We start from the raw sequence: 20,942 nt of genomic DNA, 5'->3' as shown, positions 1-20,942 counted from the left end.
CTTTACAAATATAAGTAGTATAAGTTACGCTCATGGGAATACCCTTTTAAATTGGGTGACATAATGCTGCAATTCAAGATTCAAGCCTAGTAGGTATTATACATAAGCTTTCCCCTTACATTTGATAGTACAGGGTGGACCATAAGTATAGATACTCCCAGATGACGCCCATGGTGGCCATCTGTTTTTCTTGTGCAATCCTCCATGTATTTGAGGTGTCACATGCCGAACCTCCCATGAGAAAAAAGTAAAATTGAATCTAAAATGGCGGCTTTGCAGATGGCCTCCATGGGCATCACCTGGCCTCAAATGTTTTCCCCCTCCCATGTACTAATATGCCCCAAACGGTAAGGTGATATCAGCAACCTGGGTGTATCCACCCTGTACAAGATACAACAATGTCCAATAAAAGCTAGGATCGCATTATTATTTATGTACAACGGTGGCACAAACCAATTCACAAGTTATATCTGAGTGTTTTACTTTATTGCAAATTCTATATAGGTTGCAAAGTGGGAACTGGACAACCCAGTGGTTTTTTAAAATGCAACTAAAACAATATCTTGAGAAAATATGATGTAAACTGTGTATAGACACTTCTTTACAAATCTCCTTCCAGCTGTTAGTACACTCAGGTCTGGGGAAGAAAAAAAAAAAAAAAAAAGTCGCACCAAAACCTGTTGACTTCCAAAAGACCCTTTGAACACTTTGTAGTGAGAGTTGACTTCAGACTAATAGAGGACACCAGACACATTGCTCAGGTCGAGGAGAGCAGAATTGCCACAAACATCTATCTAAAGGGCAGTGAAGAAATGAAGACTCAGAACAGAATGTCTGGGAAATACAAATACCTTTGCTTCAAAGGGCACTTTTCACTTCACACAAGTGAAAAAAAAAAAGCAAAAGCACAAAATGCTCATCCCTCATGGAGTCTAAACCATGCTCCAAATACATATTAGCCAAGTTTCTACAGCAAAATCATGGTTAGAGAGCAGGCCAGCCCAAAAACTATGTTTATTGTGGACTTCTAATGTTATGATACGTGGATCAGTATTTAGTGATAAATGTAAATACCATTAAATAGATTAAAAAAAGAAAACAAAACACAAAACAAAAACCAAAGGAAAAAAAAACCAAAACAAAACAAAAAAAAAAGTAACTCCGGACCAAATAAACTATTAAAAAGAAAAAGAAAAAAAAAAACAAAAGAAAAAAACAAAAATCAAATAAAACTGGGAGGGATACTGTTTTAGTTAACACGTTCCTTAAAAATAGAATGATTTTCTCTTGATTTGACTCATGATCAATGGGGGGGGCCCCCATAAGACTCCTGGTTGTTGCATGGGTTAATCACTGCCTTTGTGAGCCTGCCCCACACTGAGAGAGAAGTCCGTCTGGATCAGGTCCGGAGGAGTTGAACTCTGTGTAATCTGGTTTTATTTGTTTTCTTGTTTTGTCAAAGGGAAGAATTGTAGAATGGGAAAAGTTTCAGTCAATATACTGTGAGAGCCAGCGGAAGCCCTCGCCATAGCCTTGCCTCTTGAGCACACTGCACATAAACACTTCCATGGGCCGAGCGTTTAGATCCTTCAGTGGCACGTTACCCTGCAGAAAAGATGATAAAGAAGTTACAAGAATGAAGTACAATATTGCAATTAACGTATTTTTCGGACTATGAGACAACCTTTTTTTCCCCAACATTGGGGGGAAATTCGGGGTGTGTGCCTTATAGTCCGAATGTGTAAAGATAATGGTGGCTGCTCTGCTGTAGAGCGGTCGCCACAGCTATTGGGTCTCCGCTGTAATGTACAGCGAAGACCCGGAGCTAATGTCCACAATCATAGTCCACTCTGATTGCGGCCATTGCTACCTGTGAGCCCCCTAAAGGTATTAAAGCTGCCCCTGTACTTTTCTTGTTGTAGGCAGGGTCCTGTGCGGCAAGACTGCAGGAGCCGACCTGTTCCTGTGACAGCCGGGAGCCTAATGAAGACTCCCAGACCTGTCATAGTAATATTACTACTGAGGCTGGTCTATGATCAGCCTCAATAGTAATGTATAGACTCTCCCATCGACTGCAATACACTTGTATTGCAGTGTATGGGACTTGAAATCAAATGATTACAGGTTCAAGCCCCGAAGGGAGGACTAATAATAAAATAGTAAAAAAAAAAAAAATATCTAAAACAATAAAAGAAAAAAAATAAAAGTTCTAAATCACCCCCTTTCCCTTGCATACATATAAACGTAGAAAATTACTGTGAAACATACACATTTGATAACCCTGAATTTAAAAATGCCGGTGAATCAAAACTGCTGAACTGCTGCTTTGCCACTGATTTGAATAAAAAGTGATCAAAGCAATACATATTTCCCAAAATGGTAAAACAAAAAAGTACACCTGACCCTGCAAAAAAAGACACCCTATGACCCTAAAGCCCTATACAGCTGCAGGGCCATCTGGCAATGTGTCCTTGCAGCTGTTGGAAAACTACAACTCCCATATGCTATTAAATATTTTACCACATTTTTTTTTTTTTCAAAATGTTTTCCCCTATTTTCCGCCACTAAAACCTAGGTGCATCTTATGGTCCGATGCGTCTTATAGTCCGAAAAACATGGTACATTACAGTGGTTATCGGCACGGGCGGTTGAGGGACTGACCCACTCAAGAAATACTCCACTAGCCAAAGCAGAGACACATATTCAGCATGTAAGCATACAGTGCAAATAATGGACATCCACTAAGTAATGCCCTGCCATGTTTGCAGTGGTGTTGCGCCCCAGTTCACCAGCAGCTCAAATATGGATGCCCGATCCCGACTGCTAGATACTTAACACAGTAAATATGTAATTACTTTTCCTGTGGTTTGTCCATAAAGTCCAAAAATTTCTCTCAGTTTCTCTTCGCTGATTGCCTCAGGTCTGTCAATTTTATTACCGAGGATAAGGATTGGCACATTTGATATTGTTTCATCTGTCATGAGAGCCTGCAATGGCAAACACAAAAAGAAAGATTAATTCAGTGGTGAATCGCTATACCGCAAACCCTCAACACACAAAGCTATTACAAAAGGGGTTATCCCACAAATTTTTTTATTTTTTTTAATGAGCTTCAGACGCAAAGCCTGTGGTGGGTGTTATATTATAAGTAGTCAGTGCAAAAGATTATCAATATAATGCACCAGTACAGCGCCACCTGCTGTTTGAGGTTTTCGGTCTTGCTGCGTCCACCTGGCTAACAGAGTGGACACTCCTTCAGGACACAGATTCCTGGTGCTGCTAAATGCGGGATCTGACACTGCACCTTCTCTGCTTGTCAGTGGAGGTGCTGGACAAGTCCTATAGCAGTTATTTTCCTCCGACAAGCAGAGAACAAATTGTCTGCATGTCAGCAACACTCTAGCAACTTTAGATGGGGATTAAGGAGAAAAGGTATCTGAACAGAATATAATGTTTTCATTTAATATCTTACATTGAGCTCCACTTTGGACTCCATAAGGCGTGGATGGTCTACACAGTCCACTAGAAACACGATGCCATTGATTGCTGGTAAGTAGTTCTTCCAAACACGCCGAGCTAAAAAAGTTAAACAAATTAAGAATATTCCGTTGAGACGATGGTACAAAATGTAAACTCTTTACCATAGCCTTGGCATTTACAAGTACACTTTTTAAAGGGCCATAGCTAAGATTACTATATGAGATTGCAGCCTCTATTCCCGAGGGACAGGATCAGATCAGAGATCTACATTAGAGATTTAGGGGGTATAGTAGGAGTATCTGAACATAGTACGGTTCTGTCTTATTCCCGTTTCTTAGATAGCAAAAACTGCATGTGACCATGATGCTACCCACCTTGTTCATGTCCACCAAGGTCAAAAGTTGTGAAGGTCATTCCAGCAATAGTCAATTCTTCTGATGCTGTAAGAGAAGGGTCACAGGTTATGTAAAGTAGAATACACAGAAAGATATAATATAATAAATTAATAGGTAAAGTTCCACTTTCAATCGTACTTTAAGTTAAAGTGAAATGTCAACTTTAAAGGGATTCAGGATACTTGGCCTCTATCCAGAAGACAAAGCGTGAGGTTGCAGGGGCCCAACAATGAGGAGAGCAGGAGACAGTCTCCCATGCCTTCTCCTTGTGAATGGACTGCCAGTTATCTTGCAAGGTCAGCGCTTCATTCACAGCTATGGTGCTGCTGGACATTACAGTCCTGGCAGCCCAATAGCAGTGAACGGAGCGCCAGTCATACAAGGACAAGGCATAGGTCACTTTCAGTTCCCTGTCCTCATCTGCAGTTAGACACACAGAGCAGAAGTGACAACTGAACAGCTAGAATGCAAGTGAAAAAAAATGAGACATTTAGACCATCTCGATTAATTGTTTGTACACTGATTTCAAGCAATTCTATGTAGTATCCTTCATTCATATACGTGTACAGTTGCTTTTGATCCAGACAATAATGTAGTTCCAATATGTTGGGTCATGTGATCTAGTAACACAGTTTGCCATACAAGTAGATTCATATACACCGACCATCTATTATGTATGGGGCCTCCTGACTTCATCCAGAAACGGTCAGCGATTGAGCTTGGGTTCAAGATTTTCTGGGGTGTTTGTCAGGGGCTTACTCCCCTCTCTCCTCACATGTACACTCAGATTAGGCCGGGTGGAATAAGGAGGCCAGATGGGAACGCACATTTGTTTGTTTTTTATATAACTGTATGGAGAGTCATCTCTCCATTGTATGCCGTAGGAATGTCTACATAGCATATGACGACTGTATTAATATGGGGAATACAGAGTGACTTTCGGGCATCTCTCGGGCTGCTATTAATTTGTGACATATGCACAAGCAGTGGCATATTCACAAATGTATATAATATACAACCGACCCGTGAAATATCTCCAACAGAAGGCTCACATGCAATGAAAACAATAGCAGTAATGTAGTAAAATCATATTAGTAATATGATGATATACAGTATGATAAAGTCACGGAGACAAAATATGCAATATTACAATATTGTACGACACCTGCCTATAGCGAGATAAGTGCCACATACACAGAGGCATATCTCATGAGCCAACGCTTATCAGATGTAAGACGCTCGCTCTTCTAATCCCACCATATCCTGTATCCAGGACATTATCAATGTGATCTCCCAAAACACCCAAGTATAGAACTGCGCTAAATGTAGCTGTGTGTGGAATATGAGCAGCTGCTGGAAGACACTGAATCTTTCTTTCAGAGCTGAATAGAAGCAAAAATCTCCTTACACAGTTCCTTCCCATTCTATCATAAAGAAGCCAGTGAAAGCAATTTATTCTATGCCATGTGCAATGAAGACAGAGAGCAAAAGGAATCCCTGCAAACACGGTAAAAGAAATACCGCAAACCTACCTAAATGGTAACTAACAGCTACATCCCACCATCCTTATAGCAGAAACATGCTAGATTTATTACCAGAAAAATGACGATGGATGAACACATCTGAGAATAGTTTGCCTAAAGGGAAATTTCTTTTTTTCTGATTCCTAATTTGCAATATCTCATATAAAGATCTATGGGTTCCAGGGTAACAGACTACAAACACTGCGTAGTCTGATCCTGTGCTCATATGGCCTTCCATCTACCCCCTACTTCTGGCCAAACTACCAAATTATGTTTGCAAGTAAGGGACAGACGGAAAGACGTAACCCTACAGGATCTGACTAAGAAGAGTTTGTAAGAAATGAATACACGTCAGCGCAGAAGCTGGAGCCACTAAACAATAGGAGGTTTTTTCATTAAGACTATTTACAAAGCCACTTCATTATTTATTCCCTGGAAGTTATTAATCCTGCATGTATTATATGAAAACTGGAAATGTGGACGGCGAGCACCAAGTCACTCTCATAGCTGGCACATTATCCACTCACGGGCTCGTTCACATGGGGAGAGAGGGGGCGGATTTTGTCGCGGAATCCACGTCATAATCCGCTCCCTCACAATGGTGGTCTATGGAGACAGTTAGCGATCTTTTTTCCGTGTTTTTTCCATGTGCGGCACGTTGCCACTCATGGAAATAAGAAGCGAGCTGCCCTTTCTTCAGGCGGATTCCACAGCTCATTGAGCCACGGCATCCGCCTCGCGGTAGCACCCTCCGGCCTAGGCCCATTCATTTTGGGCCTACTCCGGAGTGGGAAGCCGCAACTGACAGTCGCAGCAGGTTTATTTTGGTCCTGATTTTGATGCGGCTTCCCGCGTCAAAATCAGGACCAAAATATGCTATTCCGTGCCCGTGTGAACTAGGCCTAAGGCTGCATGTACACAACAGTGACAAAAACAGGCATTAAAAATAGATAAAACGATAAATTTCTTAACGTAAGTTTTCCATGTAAATCTAACTTTTTTTTTATTTTTTAAACTGGTGTAAAATGGGCATTAAAAATAGACAAAAAGAAGCAAACATGTATATGTTTCCACTGACTTCCATTCCATGTTTCTTAAAGGGATTCTACCACTAAAACACATTTTTTTCTAGTTAACACGTCGGAATAGCCTTTAGAAAGGCTATTCGTCTCTTACCTTTGGATGGGCTCTCCGCCGCGCCGTTTGTTCAAAATACCGGTTTGTACCGGTATGCTAATTAGTTCTCTCGCAGCGATGGGGGCGTCCCCATTGCAGCTCGAAAACCGACCGCAGCGCCGCCTCTCTGGTCTTCTGTATCCTCCCCTTGCTTCTTCAGCGTCTCTGTCGGACGCCTGCGCAGTACGCTCTGTTCGGCGAAGATTGCCGAACGTACTGCGCATGCGCGAAATTGCGGTCCCAGCCATAGTGCGGGCACTGCAATTTCGCGCATGCGCAGTACGTTCGGCAATCTTTGCCGAACAGAGCGTACTGCGCAGGCCTCCGACAGTACGCTGAAGAAGCAAGGGGAGGATACAGAAGACCAGAGAGGCGGCGCTGCGGTCGGTTTTCGAGCTGCAATGGGGACGCCCCCATCGCTGCTCCTGCGATGGGGACGCTCCCATTGCTGCGAGAGAACTAATTAGCATACCGGTACAAACCGGTATTTTGAACAAACGGCGCGGCGGAGAGCCCATCCAAAGGTAAGAGACGAATAGCCTTTCTAAAGGCTATTCCGACGTGTTAACTAGAAAAAAAAAAATGTGTTTTAGTGGTAGAATCCCTTTAAAATGGACTTGTGGTGGTCTTTTTAAAAAAAAAAAAAAAAAAAAAATTTAACGTTCTGCACAGTTTTAAAGATGTTCTCTAAATATCTTGTGGTCACAGATATTTGTGGTCATGTGGTCACTTTGTTGTATTGATCAGTTGCCAGTGGATACGACCATGAATGCAGGAACTTTTTAAGGTCAGAAAATCAGCCATGATATCTTCTGATACATGTAGTGCCCCTGCCTGATAACTCAGCTACAATAAGAAAATCTTGGCTGTGTTCCTGACAACTCTCAGACCACAGAAAGTTTAGGCATTCGTGGTCGTAACCATTGGCAACCGATCAAGACAACAGACTGTCACAAGTAAGATAGAGAAAACCTTTAAAACTCTGCAGAATTTTTAACTACTTTTATTTGCAAAAATGTTTAACTTTTAATTATCTACAAATCTAGATAAGATTATGTTCATGGGAATACCCCTTTAAGCTACAGAACTCTTCACCGCAAAAGCACCTGGAAAAGGGCGGCATTTGTCTCAGTAACTCCTCCACTTCCCCCATGCTCTTAAACTTTGCGCATATATATCCTTATCCTTTCCTTATACACTATATATATATACTAATAAAATGTAAAATTTTGGATGTCTGTTCCTCAATTGCTCTGAAACGGCCGAACGGATTAGAGTGAGATTTGTCACATAGAATGGCGCCCGGAAGGAAACATAGGCGCCTTAAGATCCCCATAGGTTGCAGTTTTTTTTATATGATTGAGGAACAAACATCCAAACTTTCACAAGTATTAATAAGGATATATATATATATATATATATATATATATATATACACACACACACACACCTGTGAGATTGAGAGTAATATTCTTAAGTGCTGTAAAAAGATTATACAATAGCATGAAACCAGATTACTTCCAGCATTGCACCTGGTCAGAGGATGATGGTTGCACCACCAGATTATCTACACACAGAACACAGCAGCTGCAATTTTGTAGTTAATTTCTGTCTATATCCTAAAAAGTGGCAATGCCTCTCCAGTAAATGTAATAACATGCACAAAAGGAAATCAATGTATGAAGGACACTGGTACAACTCTAGGCATCTAGATCACATACTTGGGTGTAGTGTGGGGACGTGCTGGCCAAGCCGGTCATCCTTGAGCATGTGTAGCAGCGTGGTTTTACCAGCATTGTCCAAGCCTAAAAATACTAGTTTCCCACACTTCTTGTATAATCCTGCAATAAAATGAACAGATTTCAGTAGAATGTAAGATAATACAGATCAAGAAAGAAAGAAAGAAAGAAAGGAGGTCGTCTGAATGATATTTACCTAAAAACTGCAGGACGCTGCTGAAGCCGTTATATATCCATTCAAATATGAAAGACATTTCTGAATCTGTGTTCTGAAACATGGAATAAAACAAGGATGGTTAGAATCAAAATGAATAAAAGCTTAGATACCGATATCATTTGTTAGCACTGGAGTCTTGCAGCGCTGGAGTCCTGGGTTCGACTCCAGCTAAGGACAACATCTGCAAGGAGTTAGCATGTTCTCCCTGTGTTTGCGTGGATTTCCTTCCATACCCAAAGACATACTGATAGGGAATATAGACTGTGAGCCCTATATGGGACAGTGAGTGTCAATGTCTATAAAGTGCTGTGGAATATGATGGCGCTACACAAGCAGGCATGAAATTAAAAATAAAAAAAAATAATATATATATATATATATTATAATTCTGCAACACAGTCTCTGGTATTAGCATGCTTCTTGGGCTGTAACTTCCATGCAGTGAAGAGCGTGTGTTACACATATACAACACATGCACCTATCCGTCCATCCATTCTCTGGTTTGTTGCTAGTTTTTTTTCTTTCTGTTGTATAAGTGGGGTCTGTTCAGATGCATGGCATGAACACGGTGAAATATGAACAGACCCTTAGGATACTGACTTGTTATTAGACCCTCTTTACTGTATTTTTTATCCCAAAGTATAATGTACTTTCAGGAATTTGGGATGATTTAACTGTTCAGCAACATATGAAATACATTCTAAACGGTTCACTAATAAAATCAGTGCAAAGTGCAAAGTCAATTCCCGAAGGACTGAAGACGACCTGTGATTAAGATCTCTCGGGGAGAGTGTGGGATCAGCTGGAGTGTCAGTGTTTTGCTCACAGTCCTCCATTATGCCAGTACTGGCTTATAGTCATCTGCAGCATCAGAGACTCATCCACAACAAGACACAAACAAGGCTGGCGTAAAATTAGCATGTGTAGAATCCGACTGACTGCAAATGACTGATATGTGACACCGACATGTACTTGTTAAGTGACTCATCCTGAATATCTTCACACGGCAGAGGTCACAGGACTGCTCGCGCCTCATTCATGTTGGCAGCATTAGGATTAATTTACCTTGTCCTACCGGCTACATGTCCCCACACCCTCTATCAGCATAATTATGATTATAGAACCCAACGTATGCATGAATAGCCTTTAAAAAGGCTATTCAGGCACCGGTAATCTAATTTTAAACCCCCCGCCTGTTTTAAAATAAAATTATACAAACATATATGCAAATCATACCTGAACGTGCACGCTGGGCGGTCGTGCACGATCCGCCGCCATCTTCGGTCCCTCCTTCCTCTTCTTTCTTCTTCCAGCAACGTCCTCCTGTCCTGACTCTTCTCCACCTTCATCTTCTTTTCTTCCGGATATGAAGGCGTTCGCGAGCGTACTGCGCACGGTTGCGTAGTTCTAAGGATACTTAGAACTACAACAAAAATGGCAGCGGCGCGTGCGCAGTGGGATCTGAACACAACCCGCTGGAAAAACAGAAGATGAAGGCGGAGAAGATCCAGAAGAGGAGGACGTCGCTGGAAGAAGAAAGAAGAGAAAGGAGGGACCGAAGATGACGTCTGATCATGCACGACCGCCCAGCGTGCACATTCAGGTATCATTTACAAATATGTTTTATAGTTTTATTTTAAAACGGACGCAGGGGGTAAAATAAGATTAGCGGTGCCTGAATAGCCTTTTTAAAGGCTATTCGCGCATACGTGGGGCTCATACAGTATAATTTTGCTGATAGAGCCCCTTTAATGAAGCCGCTGCACAGCCCAAAGTATAAGCTGATCCAGTAATATATCCTTATGCATTAAGAGGTGAGACAGAAAAGTATATGTATATAATTTTAGATCAGGTTACACTGGAACAAGTTCCATCCATAACCTACTAAAGGCACTGATACACTTTAGAAAGAAGTCAGCCAATTTCAGCACCATCGACTGACCATATATGTATGCAGGCCTACTGACTTTCCACCGACAGATGATGTTGAAGGAGCAAAGGATCAGGCATGTTGAACTTTATCATACCCAACCCAACCATCCAAAAGTGTCTGGCAATAGTAAGAATAGCTGCCGGTCGATAAGGGTTCAGTACATACTTATTGGAGTAGTGTGGGAACCTTTAGGCTGGCTTTACACGGCCATATATGATCTGCAACATACGCACAGTACAGTATTTCCAAGACTGAAACTTGAGCTGGGACCTGGACTCCAAGCATCACAGTCATCTAAGATACTTAAAGCTCCAGGTCCCAGCTCAGTTTTCGGTCTGGGAAATATTGCCGACATACCAACAGCATTTCATGATCTGCCACCATTACTGCACAGACATACAGTAAAAATTGGACTTGTGGCAAGTACAAAAAGAGTGAAAGAAGACTTTTCCCAAGATGTGGAGATCCACACTATTCATACTCAGGAAGAGGACCCAGAAAGGTATTAGCCATCCTGTGGAAAGATCATACATAACAATTGTAGGAAAACCAATTTAAAAGGGATTATGCCACGAAGAATATATATCCTCTCTCCATGGGATAAAGGATACATGGCTGATCGCTGAGAACAGAGGTGTTGTGCCCCCATTGGCAGGCTAAATGTAGGGTTTACCCCTTGCAGAAGGAGACAAATCCACAATCTCATTCACTTAAATAACAGCGCTGGAGATAGCCGAAGCATAGGACTCAGCCATCTCTAGTGCTCCCACTGAAGTGAATGGGAGTACAGACAATCCCCGTTCAACAGGGGGAACACCTATATTTAAAGAGGACCTTTCATCAGATTGGGCACAGGCAGTTCTATATACTGCTGGAAAGCCGACAGTACGCTGAATTCAGTGCACTATCGGCTTTCCCGATCTGTGCCCTGGGTAAAGTGCCATCAGTCCCGGTACCGTAGCGCGTTACAGTCAGAAGGGCGTTTCTGACAGTCCGTCAGGAACGTCCTTCTCCACGGCAGCGCCTATCGCGCTGTACAGTGTGAGCGGGGAGGAACGCCCCCTCCCCTCCTGATAATACTTGTCTATGGACGAGCACTGTGAGCAGAGGGAGGGGGCGTTCCTCCCCACTCACACTGTACAGCGCGATAGGCGCTGCTTTGGAGAAGGACGTACCTGACCGACTGTCAGAAATGCCCTTCTGACTGTAAAGCGCTACGGTACTGGGATCGATAGCGCTTTACCCGGGGCACAGATCGGGAAAGCCGATAGTGCGCTGAATTCAGAGCGTTGCATTGCATTTTTCAGAGCTTTTTTTTTTTTTTTTTATTATTGCAGACTTTCCGTCCCTATATGTAAAATGCCAGCATTTCGACAAGTAGCATCGACATGCTGCACTGACATTAGACAGAATCCCATTCACTTTGCAGGTAACCTAAAACGCTACGTCTTTTGCAACGTGGGGCATCAGCCTAAGATGGGAACAATCCCTTAGTAGTTAAAATGGAGAAATCTTACTACAAAAAGTCTTTTATAAAAGCCTAAAGAAAAAAAAAAGATCAGCATTATAGACACATGAAGAATGAAATGTTAATAGGAGAAGGGCAGAAGGGATTTTGGTGAAAAAAACTCACTAGAAAATCAACCTGATATAGCGACTGCTTATACAGCGAGGGATAAGCCGAGCAATCTCTGTACATTTGGCATTTGCCACAGTTTAAGTCCACAAAGGACGCCCTTTATTGCACAATGACTCAACACATCCAGAAAACATTAGCGAAAAGGTTGAACTCACATGAACACACAAGAACGGCTCTAAACAAACAAGACACGGCTGTATATATAAAATAGCCAACACATGATTCATATAAAAAAGACTTGAAGTCAGCTCAAGAACTCAGCAAAAATGCAAAATGGAAAAGTTACCAAAGTGTTTTTGTATCCAAGTACCGTAGTCTGGTCTATACATATACATAGCCACTATTAAATCTCTGCTGGTTGCTATTGGAAACAGACCGCAGTGTAGCGCTACTTCGCTGTCAGACATGTTACCTAACGGCTCAGGTCTCGCCAGTAATGGTTATTGATTTCCCACAATGCACTGCACAGTTCTGAATTAACCTTTCACATGAACTTAGACGACAAACACCATTGGGGCACAAGTACTAAGCCAAAGGTGACAACTCCAGAGCGAGTGCTAAGGTTGTCAGCCTGGAGATAAGGGGGGCATAGCAAAGAACAAGGTGCCTGACATGCTGCTTATTGGCACGGAGGTCTTGTGTATTAGGAGCACTGGCAGGCGCTCCTGAGTCATGGTGACAATTTATTACTAAATTCATTTGTGACCCATGACCGATCCTCTAACAGTATTGGATATCACTTGCACATTAACCCCAAGCTTATTTATTTACTATCCTATCATGGACACCACACCATACAATTACAAAATCATTCAATCTTGCAATGGCGTAAATATAGGTCCTGGTCGCACTGGCATCAAGGCTTCAGTTTTTACAGGATTCAAAACAGATTGAAAAAACTGACTCAAGCTGCACCTTAGGCCCGGTTCACATCTGCGTTCGGGTTTCCATTAAGGGAGTCCACTTGGGGACCCCCTGAATGGAAACAACAGAAAAACCCCTGAATGGAAACCTACTAAAAACGCAGTTACCTAAGGAAACCCGTGGACCCCATAGAATATAATGGGGTCCGTGTGTTGCGCTCACTCAGGTTCCGTGTGTTTGTAGGACTGTTTGTAGGACTTTTTTCTCTGCACGTTTCGTGCAGAAACCGAGTGGAAACCACACGGACCCCATTATAGTCTATGGGGTCCGCAGGTTTCACAGGGAACCACTTTTTTTTTTTTTTATGTGTATAGGTTTCCATTCAGGGGGTCCCCAAGCAGACTCCTCGAATGGAAACCCGAACACAGATATGAACCAGGTCTTATACCTACAATGCCTGCATATCATCATAACCGAAGCTCTAATCAGAGTTGGCAATGGACATCTGAATAAAGCTCTATTGTGCCTCTACATCCATAGAAGACCTGTACAGCTGATAGCTCAGAACTACAATCTCAGGTGGCGCAAGCACCAGGATTTAGTATCCTGTTCCATTTTTTTGTATGTACAGTATAGAATTCACTAAGGTGCACACCCAAACTTCTACATTTCCTTCAGTCATTCTTATTTTACAGCTGAGAGATTCTCAACCCGGCTACAATGGCCTTCATTGACGATTCTGTCTCTGAAATTGATGGCATCAGCTAGAAGGACAGGATTGATCTTTGTTGCATTAGGTTAATCTACAGAGCTGGTCTATGTATGGTATGTAAGTATTTAGGAAATTTCTATGCATTCAAGTGGGCTTTGCCAAGTTTGCAACATTTCTCTCCATGGGATAGGCGATAAGGGTCTAATGCTAGAACCCCCACCAATCTTGATAATGGTAGGAGGTGGTCCTAGTGGTTGAACCTCCACCATAATGGCGCAGTGGTTGCTCCCTTCATCGGTATGGGATGACTGAAGAAAAGCTGTCAATGAGTGTGTGTGACTGCTGCTTCATTTAGATGTGGATAAAAAGGAACCCCCTATACTTGCGATCTGTGGGATTCTGCTGTCCCGCTATGCTATTAGGCTTATCAATGATGTAGCAATAGGTTTACCAAATTAACCTTAGAAAAAGGAAGGGAAGAGCAAATGGCAACTGAACAAATCATGTAGACATCTCCGGGAGCCAAACTGACTTCAAGACTAGAGATGAGCGAGTAGTGAAATATTCGAGATTTGAGTAGAGCCTCAAAATTCAACTACTTAATCGAATATCGAATCCCATTATAATCTATGGGAAAAAATGCTCGTTTCAGAGGAAACCACTATTCGACTAAAGGAGAGTCACCAAGTCCATGAGTAGCAGGATAACATTGTTTAGGAGGAGCAAAGTGGAGTTGAGGAGTGTTGAGGTGGAGCGCTGTGCAGTTAAAGCGCACAGACGCCATAGACTATGGTCCAGTTCACATTAGCGCTTGCCTCCCGTCCGGAAGGAGTCCGCAGGAGGACTCCCCCGAACAGAATATCAGCGCAACTGCTGGACAGTTAAGCACACGGACCCCATAGCATGTAATGGGCTTTGTGTGCTTGCCACGCACTGCCCGCATGAATCACTCGTGTGGGCAGTGTGCTGCAAACACGCGGAGGCCCTTATATGCTATGGGGTCCATGTGCTTAACTGTCCAGCACTTGCAGTTCTGATGATATTCCGTTCCGTTCAGTGTACAGCATTCGGTCAATCAACGCTGGTTCTGCCGGAGGCTCGTCTGTGACGAGGCGGAGTCTAAGATCGGACCACAATGGAGACTGCTGTGGTCTGATCTTAGACTCCGCCTCCTCACAGACGAGCCTCCGGCAGAACCAGCGTTGATTGGCCGAATACTGTACACTGTATAGCATTCGGCCAATCGACGCTGGTCAATGCATTCCTATGAGAAAAACTCAGTTCCCGCATAACCGCAAGCTGCTGACTAGCAAGGACGAGCCTGCTGCAGAACCAGCGTTGATTGGCCGAATGCTATACACTGTATAGCTTTCGGCCAATCAACGCTGGTTCTGAATCGAATCTTTACTGCAAATACTGAGTAGTATTCGATCGAGTACGAGTATTTTGAACACCGTAGTATTCGATCGAATACCTACTCCATCCAACTACTACTCGCTCATCTCTATTCAAGACCTTTTATACAGGCAGATCATTGCCAAAAGATCATTCTTTCCCCAATCACTGCCATGTGAAGGCGACATATGCTTATTTACTGGACGATAGCTTCTTTTCCGACTGTGGTCGGCAGTATACAGGTAATGGAAATGAGCGACTGCATGAGTGGCCATAACGTATTAAGGATTGCTCATTCACGCTATGTATCACCAACAATTGTCTTGTAACTGTAACCCTGCAAAGACAATAAAAAATAACCCAATAAATCAGTATACTGGCTTCCTGGATCATGGCATCTATCCTGCAGTACCGGTATCATGGCTCCAAGACTACAAGAATGAAAACACAAGTAGTACAAATAATAAGTTCCTAGATTCCCCTTTCATTCTAACTACAGTTTGGATTGGTCGCCATGTGCAGTGCCTTCATTGCACTATTTATTTATTTTTTCTTTTATAAGTCCCCAAATACCGCAGTTTCAATAAAAATTCTCAAAGATTGGTGAAAAAAAAACCCCCTCAAAACACAAGTTTTATGCAACATTATGACCATGCCAAATGTATGGACCTTGTAGAGGGGCATGTGCAGGTTTACATACTCCGCAGCTCCATGAAGGGTTTTACTTTCCCTTATAAGATATTCTACAGAATAGATCTGTAATACAGAGTGAGGCTTAGCGATGGACAGTATGGAACTAATATCAAAGCAATTCTGAATACAACCATATGAAGCCTATGGAATTATCTTCTTTCTTCTCCCTGCTGACATCTGTTTCAATTCTTCTGATTCCAGATGACTATTATATTCCTACAACACCCAGAACCCGTGTGGTTCTACTGGACAACGCTATAGAATCACATTCTATAAGAAACAAAATCCCCTTGTGCCATAATCTATAGCAGAAATCATATTGGAAACCACATAGCTTCTCTTCTACCATAGTAACACCAAATGACTATCATGGCTGTCCATGTGGCTATCCAGAAGAAAAAAAAAAATGGAGGACTAACTACTGGATATCGGTGAAATAAACTAATGATATCTCAAAGTCTTTGATGAGAGACACCTTTAAAGAGGACATTTCATCTCCTCCAATAAGTCCAATCCTTTACATCAGTGCTACACCACCGATTCAGGACCAGTTAGTATTTTTTTCTGTAGCCCCGACCATTCCTGAGAAATCAATACCATTAGTTTTGGTGCCTGATATGCTGTCAGGAAGTCGGTGTCAGGTAGGAGCAGACAAAAGGTGTGATCCTGAGCTTTGACACTGGCTGGCTCTGATTGGAGCTCTGAATCACATCCCCTGCACGACACCGCCCTTCTGACATTACAGAGCTTAAATAGCACATCAGGCACCAAAACTACCTGCACTTTTTCCTCAGGAATGGTGGGGCTAGAGAAAAAATTCTAACTGTGATGGAATCCTAAGAACATGAATATGTGGAGGTGGTGAAAGGTCCTCTTTAAGATCTTGTTGGGTAGCCCTTAAATTAAGTCAGGTTGGATCACAAAGCATCATGATAAAGTAGAACCCACAAAAGGAGCATTTCAAAATTCTTGATCCAATTCTCAAGATGTGGAAAAAGATTTTATGGGTTGGTAACTGGTTTAGTGGTGTTCTCTAGTCATAAGATTTGATGGTCTTGTATAAGATCTATTTATCTCATGTTTGTGACAAGTTTATCAGTGGTGAGAGCCAACCAGACAGTGGAGTCATACGGGGCTTCAACACATCACCAGCACAACCGCTGACCATGACCTGACATGAACGCGTCCTCCCTTACCTTACTTAAAAGAACTATTTCACATGATACAATTTTAAAGCATTCACACTCAGACACATATAGTCCAAGAGAATCATGCAGAATCTGTTTCCAAAGCTGGTCATATCTGGAGCCAAGAGAAAAGGTAAGGAAGTTCACATCTGTTTGATCTGATAGGGGCAGATAGGACATGGACTTTGCTGTGTGCAGTGATTTGACCAAAGTTAATGTCCCCAAGTACAGTACAATGGTGACAGGTGAGAGTTCAGCAACTGAGTCCTAAGTGGTAACACAAAATCTTCACGAAAAGATGCTGACGTTTCACTCAATCACAATTACTGCAATATCCATGTAATATTACCGTTCAACATAACAAATGACTTCCAGAATACATTAACCACTTGCATACAAGGAGGAGAAGCCACGATCATGTTATCCTACATATTGCCACATTTATCTTCTGCTGAGCTATGCCGAGTATCGCCGAGAGATGAGGCACCAAGTGACATCACAGCCTGGCATTCCAAGCCTGTGACGTTTCACAAGATGTATATAGTCCATAGCAGGATAACAACTACTACCTGTCAGGCCAAATACAGATATTACACCTATATTGTGGCAGCAAATCCCATCCTGATCCTAACTAGCTACATTATAGGGGTGGAACTCGCAGCAATAATATGGCTACATTAGATTTACTCTGGCCTGGTTTCCATTTGGTATACTATGTGCTATACTAGTTTTTTTGTGTTTATGAAAAAGACACAAACGGACACCTGGCAAAGGTAACGTCAAAAGTGAACCCTTAAAGTCAATGTTGGGGGTACATTTCAATACTATGGGTTTTGTTCCAGGGTTTCAATTAGAGGCTAAGGTGCTGGAACATGATGTGAACAGCGTCTTACAAGGCCCACTAAATGCACCAACACAAACTGTCAATCAGCAAGACTGATCCTTTCCCTGGATCAACTGAAGACACTGAAGTGTGACACTTTTATAGGAACCCTCATTCCTGGTTATTGCCTCATGTAAACAGAGCAGTGATCAGCTGATGAGCAGAAAAACACTTGACTACTGGCTGAAGGCATCACCTACAGCAGCCAAAAAAATCATCATTGTTGGCAGTACATCTGCTCATGTACACAGGGATGTGCTACTGACACGTAAATGGTGTGGGGCACAATCGCAGCGTCATTTGTAGCCTAGAACGCTTGCATCTGTCCGTGCCCTTAAGGCTATATGGCGTTTTTGGCCATGATGTGATCAAAGATCGTGGAATCACCTTTACTCATGTTATTGAAAAGAGTCGCAATGTGACCACCAACCAAGAACGGTCGACTTACTTGAGAGTTGTGGTACTCTCGGGGTTGCAATGAGACTCCATTCACTAACATAAGTGAGTGTAGGAGTCGTGAGATGACCCAGCAATCTTAGGCCCTGTACTCAGAGTTGGGGCCAAAATCACCCTGTAGCCCTAGCCTTAGACAACGCTGAGTGACTTGGTATCTCATCGCCCAGACCTCGGTAAAGCAGAACATATGTCCACAGTCCTACTTGACTGAGGACTAGTCAATCCCATACTATGTTCCCACACTAAGTCGATCCCAGCGCTCATGTAAAGAGAAGGGCTATACAGTGATTTTGACCTCAACTCCCGGCACTTCACCAAAGTTCTCCGGATCACCTCGCGACTCCTTCATGCATGTTAGTAAGTGGAGACGTATCGCTTACATTTTTTGTGACACGGTTGCGGCACACTTGGGGTCATGATGTGATTCCGTTCACTAACATGAGTGAAGGAATCAAATGGTGTCCCCAGGATCTTTGGTACACTGAGACGCCATGACACCTGGAAATCCCTGGTCCATAGAGGTCTGTGCTGTAGACAGGTTCACTAGGACTATACTGAGGACTGTGAGACTGATCTTAGACAAGACACAGGGTTACAAAAACCTATTTCTCCATGACAACGATCCTATAAGAAATGATTCTGATCTTGGCACACATCTGCTCCTGTAGTCTTACGTAACTGCAGCACTAACATACAGTGTTAGAAAAAAAAAAAAAACGCCAAATGATCCCACTAGTCTGAACAATGGTCTGATCACCCAATACACATCGATCCTCAGATCAGCCATGGCTATACCCAAGTCTATACCAGGCTCGGCCCAGGTGCCCTCCACCTGGTTCCCGGCTCTAGTGCCCACTGCTGCCCAACATCTGGGCTACCCCATCACAGTAAGGGGCCAGGTGTAGGGAATGGCCATGGCTAGGTCCCGTGCAGTCGTAGCCACATCCGTCGGTTCTTATGCTTAGACCCAGCCCAGGTCTATGCGGCCTCCCCAGCACTTGTGTCCCCGATCACCACATCCCTCCCTCCACTCCTGGGCACAGATCACATTACCTCCTTCCGTCTCTCCGCTTCTCCCCTTTCGTACCCGGTGGCGGCGGCGGCAGCGGTGACGACGACTCCTCCTCTTCTCCCGGCCCGGGGCCTTGGACACTAGCTAGTAAAAGAGAACAGGCACCGCACACCGGAAATACGTAGCAAAAAGGGCAGCCCGGACTGACAGCAGGAGGGAGAGCGGCTTCGTCCGGTTTCACTGCGCATGCGCGCGGGGTTTGGCCAACGTGAGCGTACATACTGGGCATGCGCAGTGGCTATAGGTATGCGTGTCACCCATCGACGTAGGCAAGGAGTGCAAGCCTGAGGCGAAGCGAGTGGTTCGGCTGCGTGGCTCTTCTAGGGTCATGTGACTCAGTGATGACGTAGCGACCAGAATGTTTCAGGGAGTTCCCGGCTTAGTGTTTTTCCTCAGTTCTTATAAAACAGCTTGGCCGGTGCTTACGTCACCGTTGCGTCACTTAGTTCTTAGAATTTATTATAGCCAGAAAGTGCTTAGGAATGTGTATGGACTTCTTAGTAGTCTGTACAGAGCCTTAAACTAGGTTTCTGCCTGCTTTTGTGGGTCTGTCCGAAGCCTCTGCCATAGGTTACCTCAGAGTTGTAGGGAAAAGTGACAGACGCCATAATAGAACCACAGTGAAATGGTTAAACTCTGTCAGATACAACTTGGGGTCTGCACTGTAACTGTCATCAATATTGGTCAATTCTGTGTTTCCTAACAAAACCAAAAAATAGAAATTTGAACACAGATGTGATCCCAATGTAATGCCTTCATATACTTAATACCTTAAAGGGATCCTCTTCTTAAGATAAGATAATCCTTTAATAGTCCCACAGTGGGGAAATTTCAGTATGTTACAGCAGTATAGTAATTCAGGTACAGGATAATACACAGTAATATATTACAGACGTAGACACACATAAGCTGAATTAGAAGATATACTAGGAGTCCATAGCAGCTAAGGAACGGAAGAGAAAGAAGGAGGACATTCATAGTCATAATCATTAGTTCTCTCCGCTTGGTCTGATGTAGACTATACAGCCTGATCGCGGTTGGAAGGAAGGACCTGCGATAACGCTCCTTCTCACACTTGGGGTGAAGCAGACTGTCACTTACAGTGCTGCTATGTGTCATCAAGGTCTCGTACTCATACATGGGGTGGGATTTGTTCTCCCGCATGGAGGTCACCACAGACAGTATCCTTCTGTCACCCACCACCTCTACTGGGTCCAGGGGGCCCCCCAGGACAGAGCTGGCCCTTCTTATCAGCCTGTCAAGTCTATTTCTGTCCCTGGTTGATATACTGCTCCCCCTGCAGGGGGGCGTAGGTGTGTCAGGACCAGTCTCTCTAGGACCTTCATCAGGTAGGATGTCAGTGCTACAGGTCGGTAATCATTGTAGCCCATCGGGTTGGGTTTCTTTGGGACTGGTACCACGCAAGATGTTTTCCACAGTTGAGGTACCACTCCTAGCTTTAGACTCATATTATACATGTACGTAATAACGCCACACAGCTGGTCACTGCACATTTTAAGAACTCTTGCGCTTATACTATCAGGTCCTCCAGCTTTGTCTGCTTTAATCCTCTTGATT

The 20,942-nt window shown here is 43.3% G+C and overlaps 1 protein-coding gene across 1 annotated transcript; it reads right to left on the bottom strand.

Annotated features, from left to right (window-relative positions):
• Positions 1 to 466: 466 nt before the first annotated feature.
• SAR1A (secretion associated Ras related GTPase 1A) lies at positions 467 to 19,506 on the bottom strand. Its single transcript, XM_075258310.1, has 7 exons — positions 19,346 to 19,506; positions 8,510 to 8,582; positions 8,296 to 8,415; positions 3,855 to 3,920; positions 3,473 to 3,576; positions 2,856 to 2,987; positions 467 to 1,605 (listed from the first exon to the last, which is right to left on the bottom strand). Exons 2-7 carry the CDS (start codon positions 8,565 to 8,567, stop codon positions 1,489 to 1,491), a joined length of 597 nt encoding a protein of 198 aa, XP_075114411.1. The 5' UTR covers positions 8,568 to 8,582; positions 19,346 to 19,506; the 3' UTR covers positions 467 to 1,488.
• Between the last annotated feature and the right edge of the window lie 1,436 nt (positions 19,507 to 20,942).

This window comes from Leptodactylus fuscus, chromosome 10 (genome assembly GCF_031893055.1).
Source record: "Leptodactylus fuscus isolate aLepFus1 chromosome 10, aLepFus1.hap2, whole genome shotgun sequence".
Classification (NCBI taxonomy): Eukaryota; Metazoa; Chordata; class Amphibia; order Anura; family Leptodactylidae; genus Leptodactylus; species Leptodactylus fuscus.
The sequence above is the reverse complement of the archived record's forward strand: the minus strand, read 5'-3'. Positions and strand labels throughout refer to the sequence as shown.

What these genes read in the sequence shown, in the direction of transcription:
- SAR1A (XM_075258310.1), bottom strand. Translation starts at nt 8,567, where the DNA reads ATGTCTTTCATATTTGAATGGATATATAACGGCTTCAGCAGCGTCCTG. An exon ending in CCTTGGTGGACATGAACAAG is followed by an intron (nt 3,577 to 3,854) that starts GTGGGTAGCATC and finishes TAACTTTTTTAG; the next exon opens with CTCGGCGTGTTTGGAAGAAC. An exon ending in AGTCCAAAGTGGAGCTCAAT is followed by an intron (nt 2,988 to 3,472) that starts GTAAGATATTAA and finishes TTGCCATTGCAG; the next exon opens with GCTCTCATGACAGATGAAAC.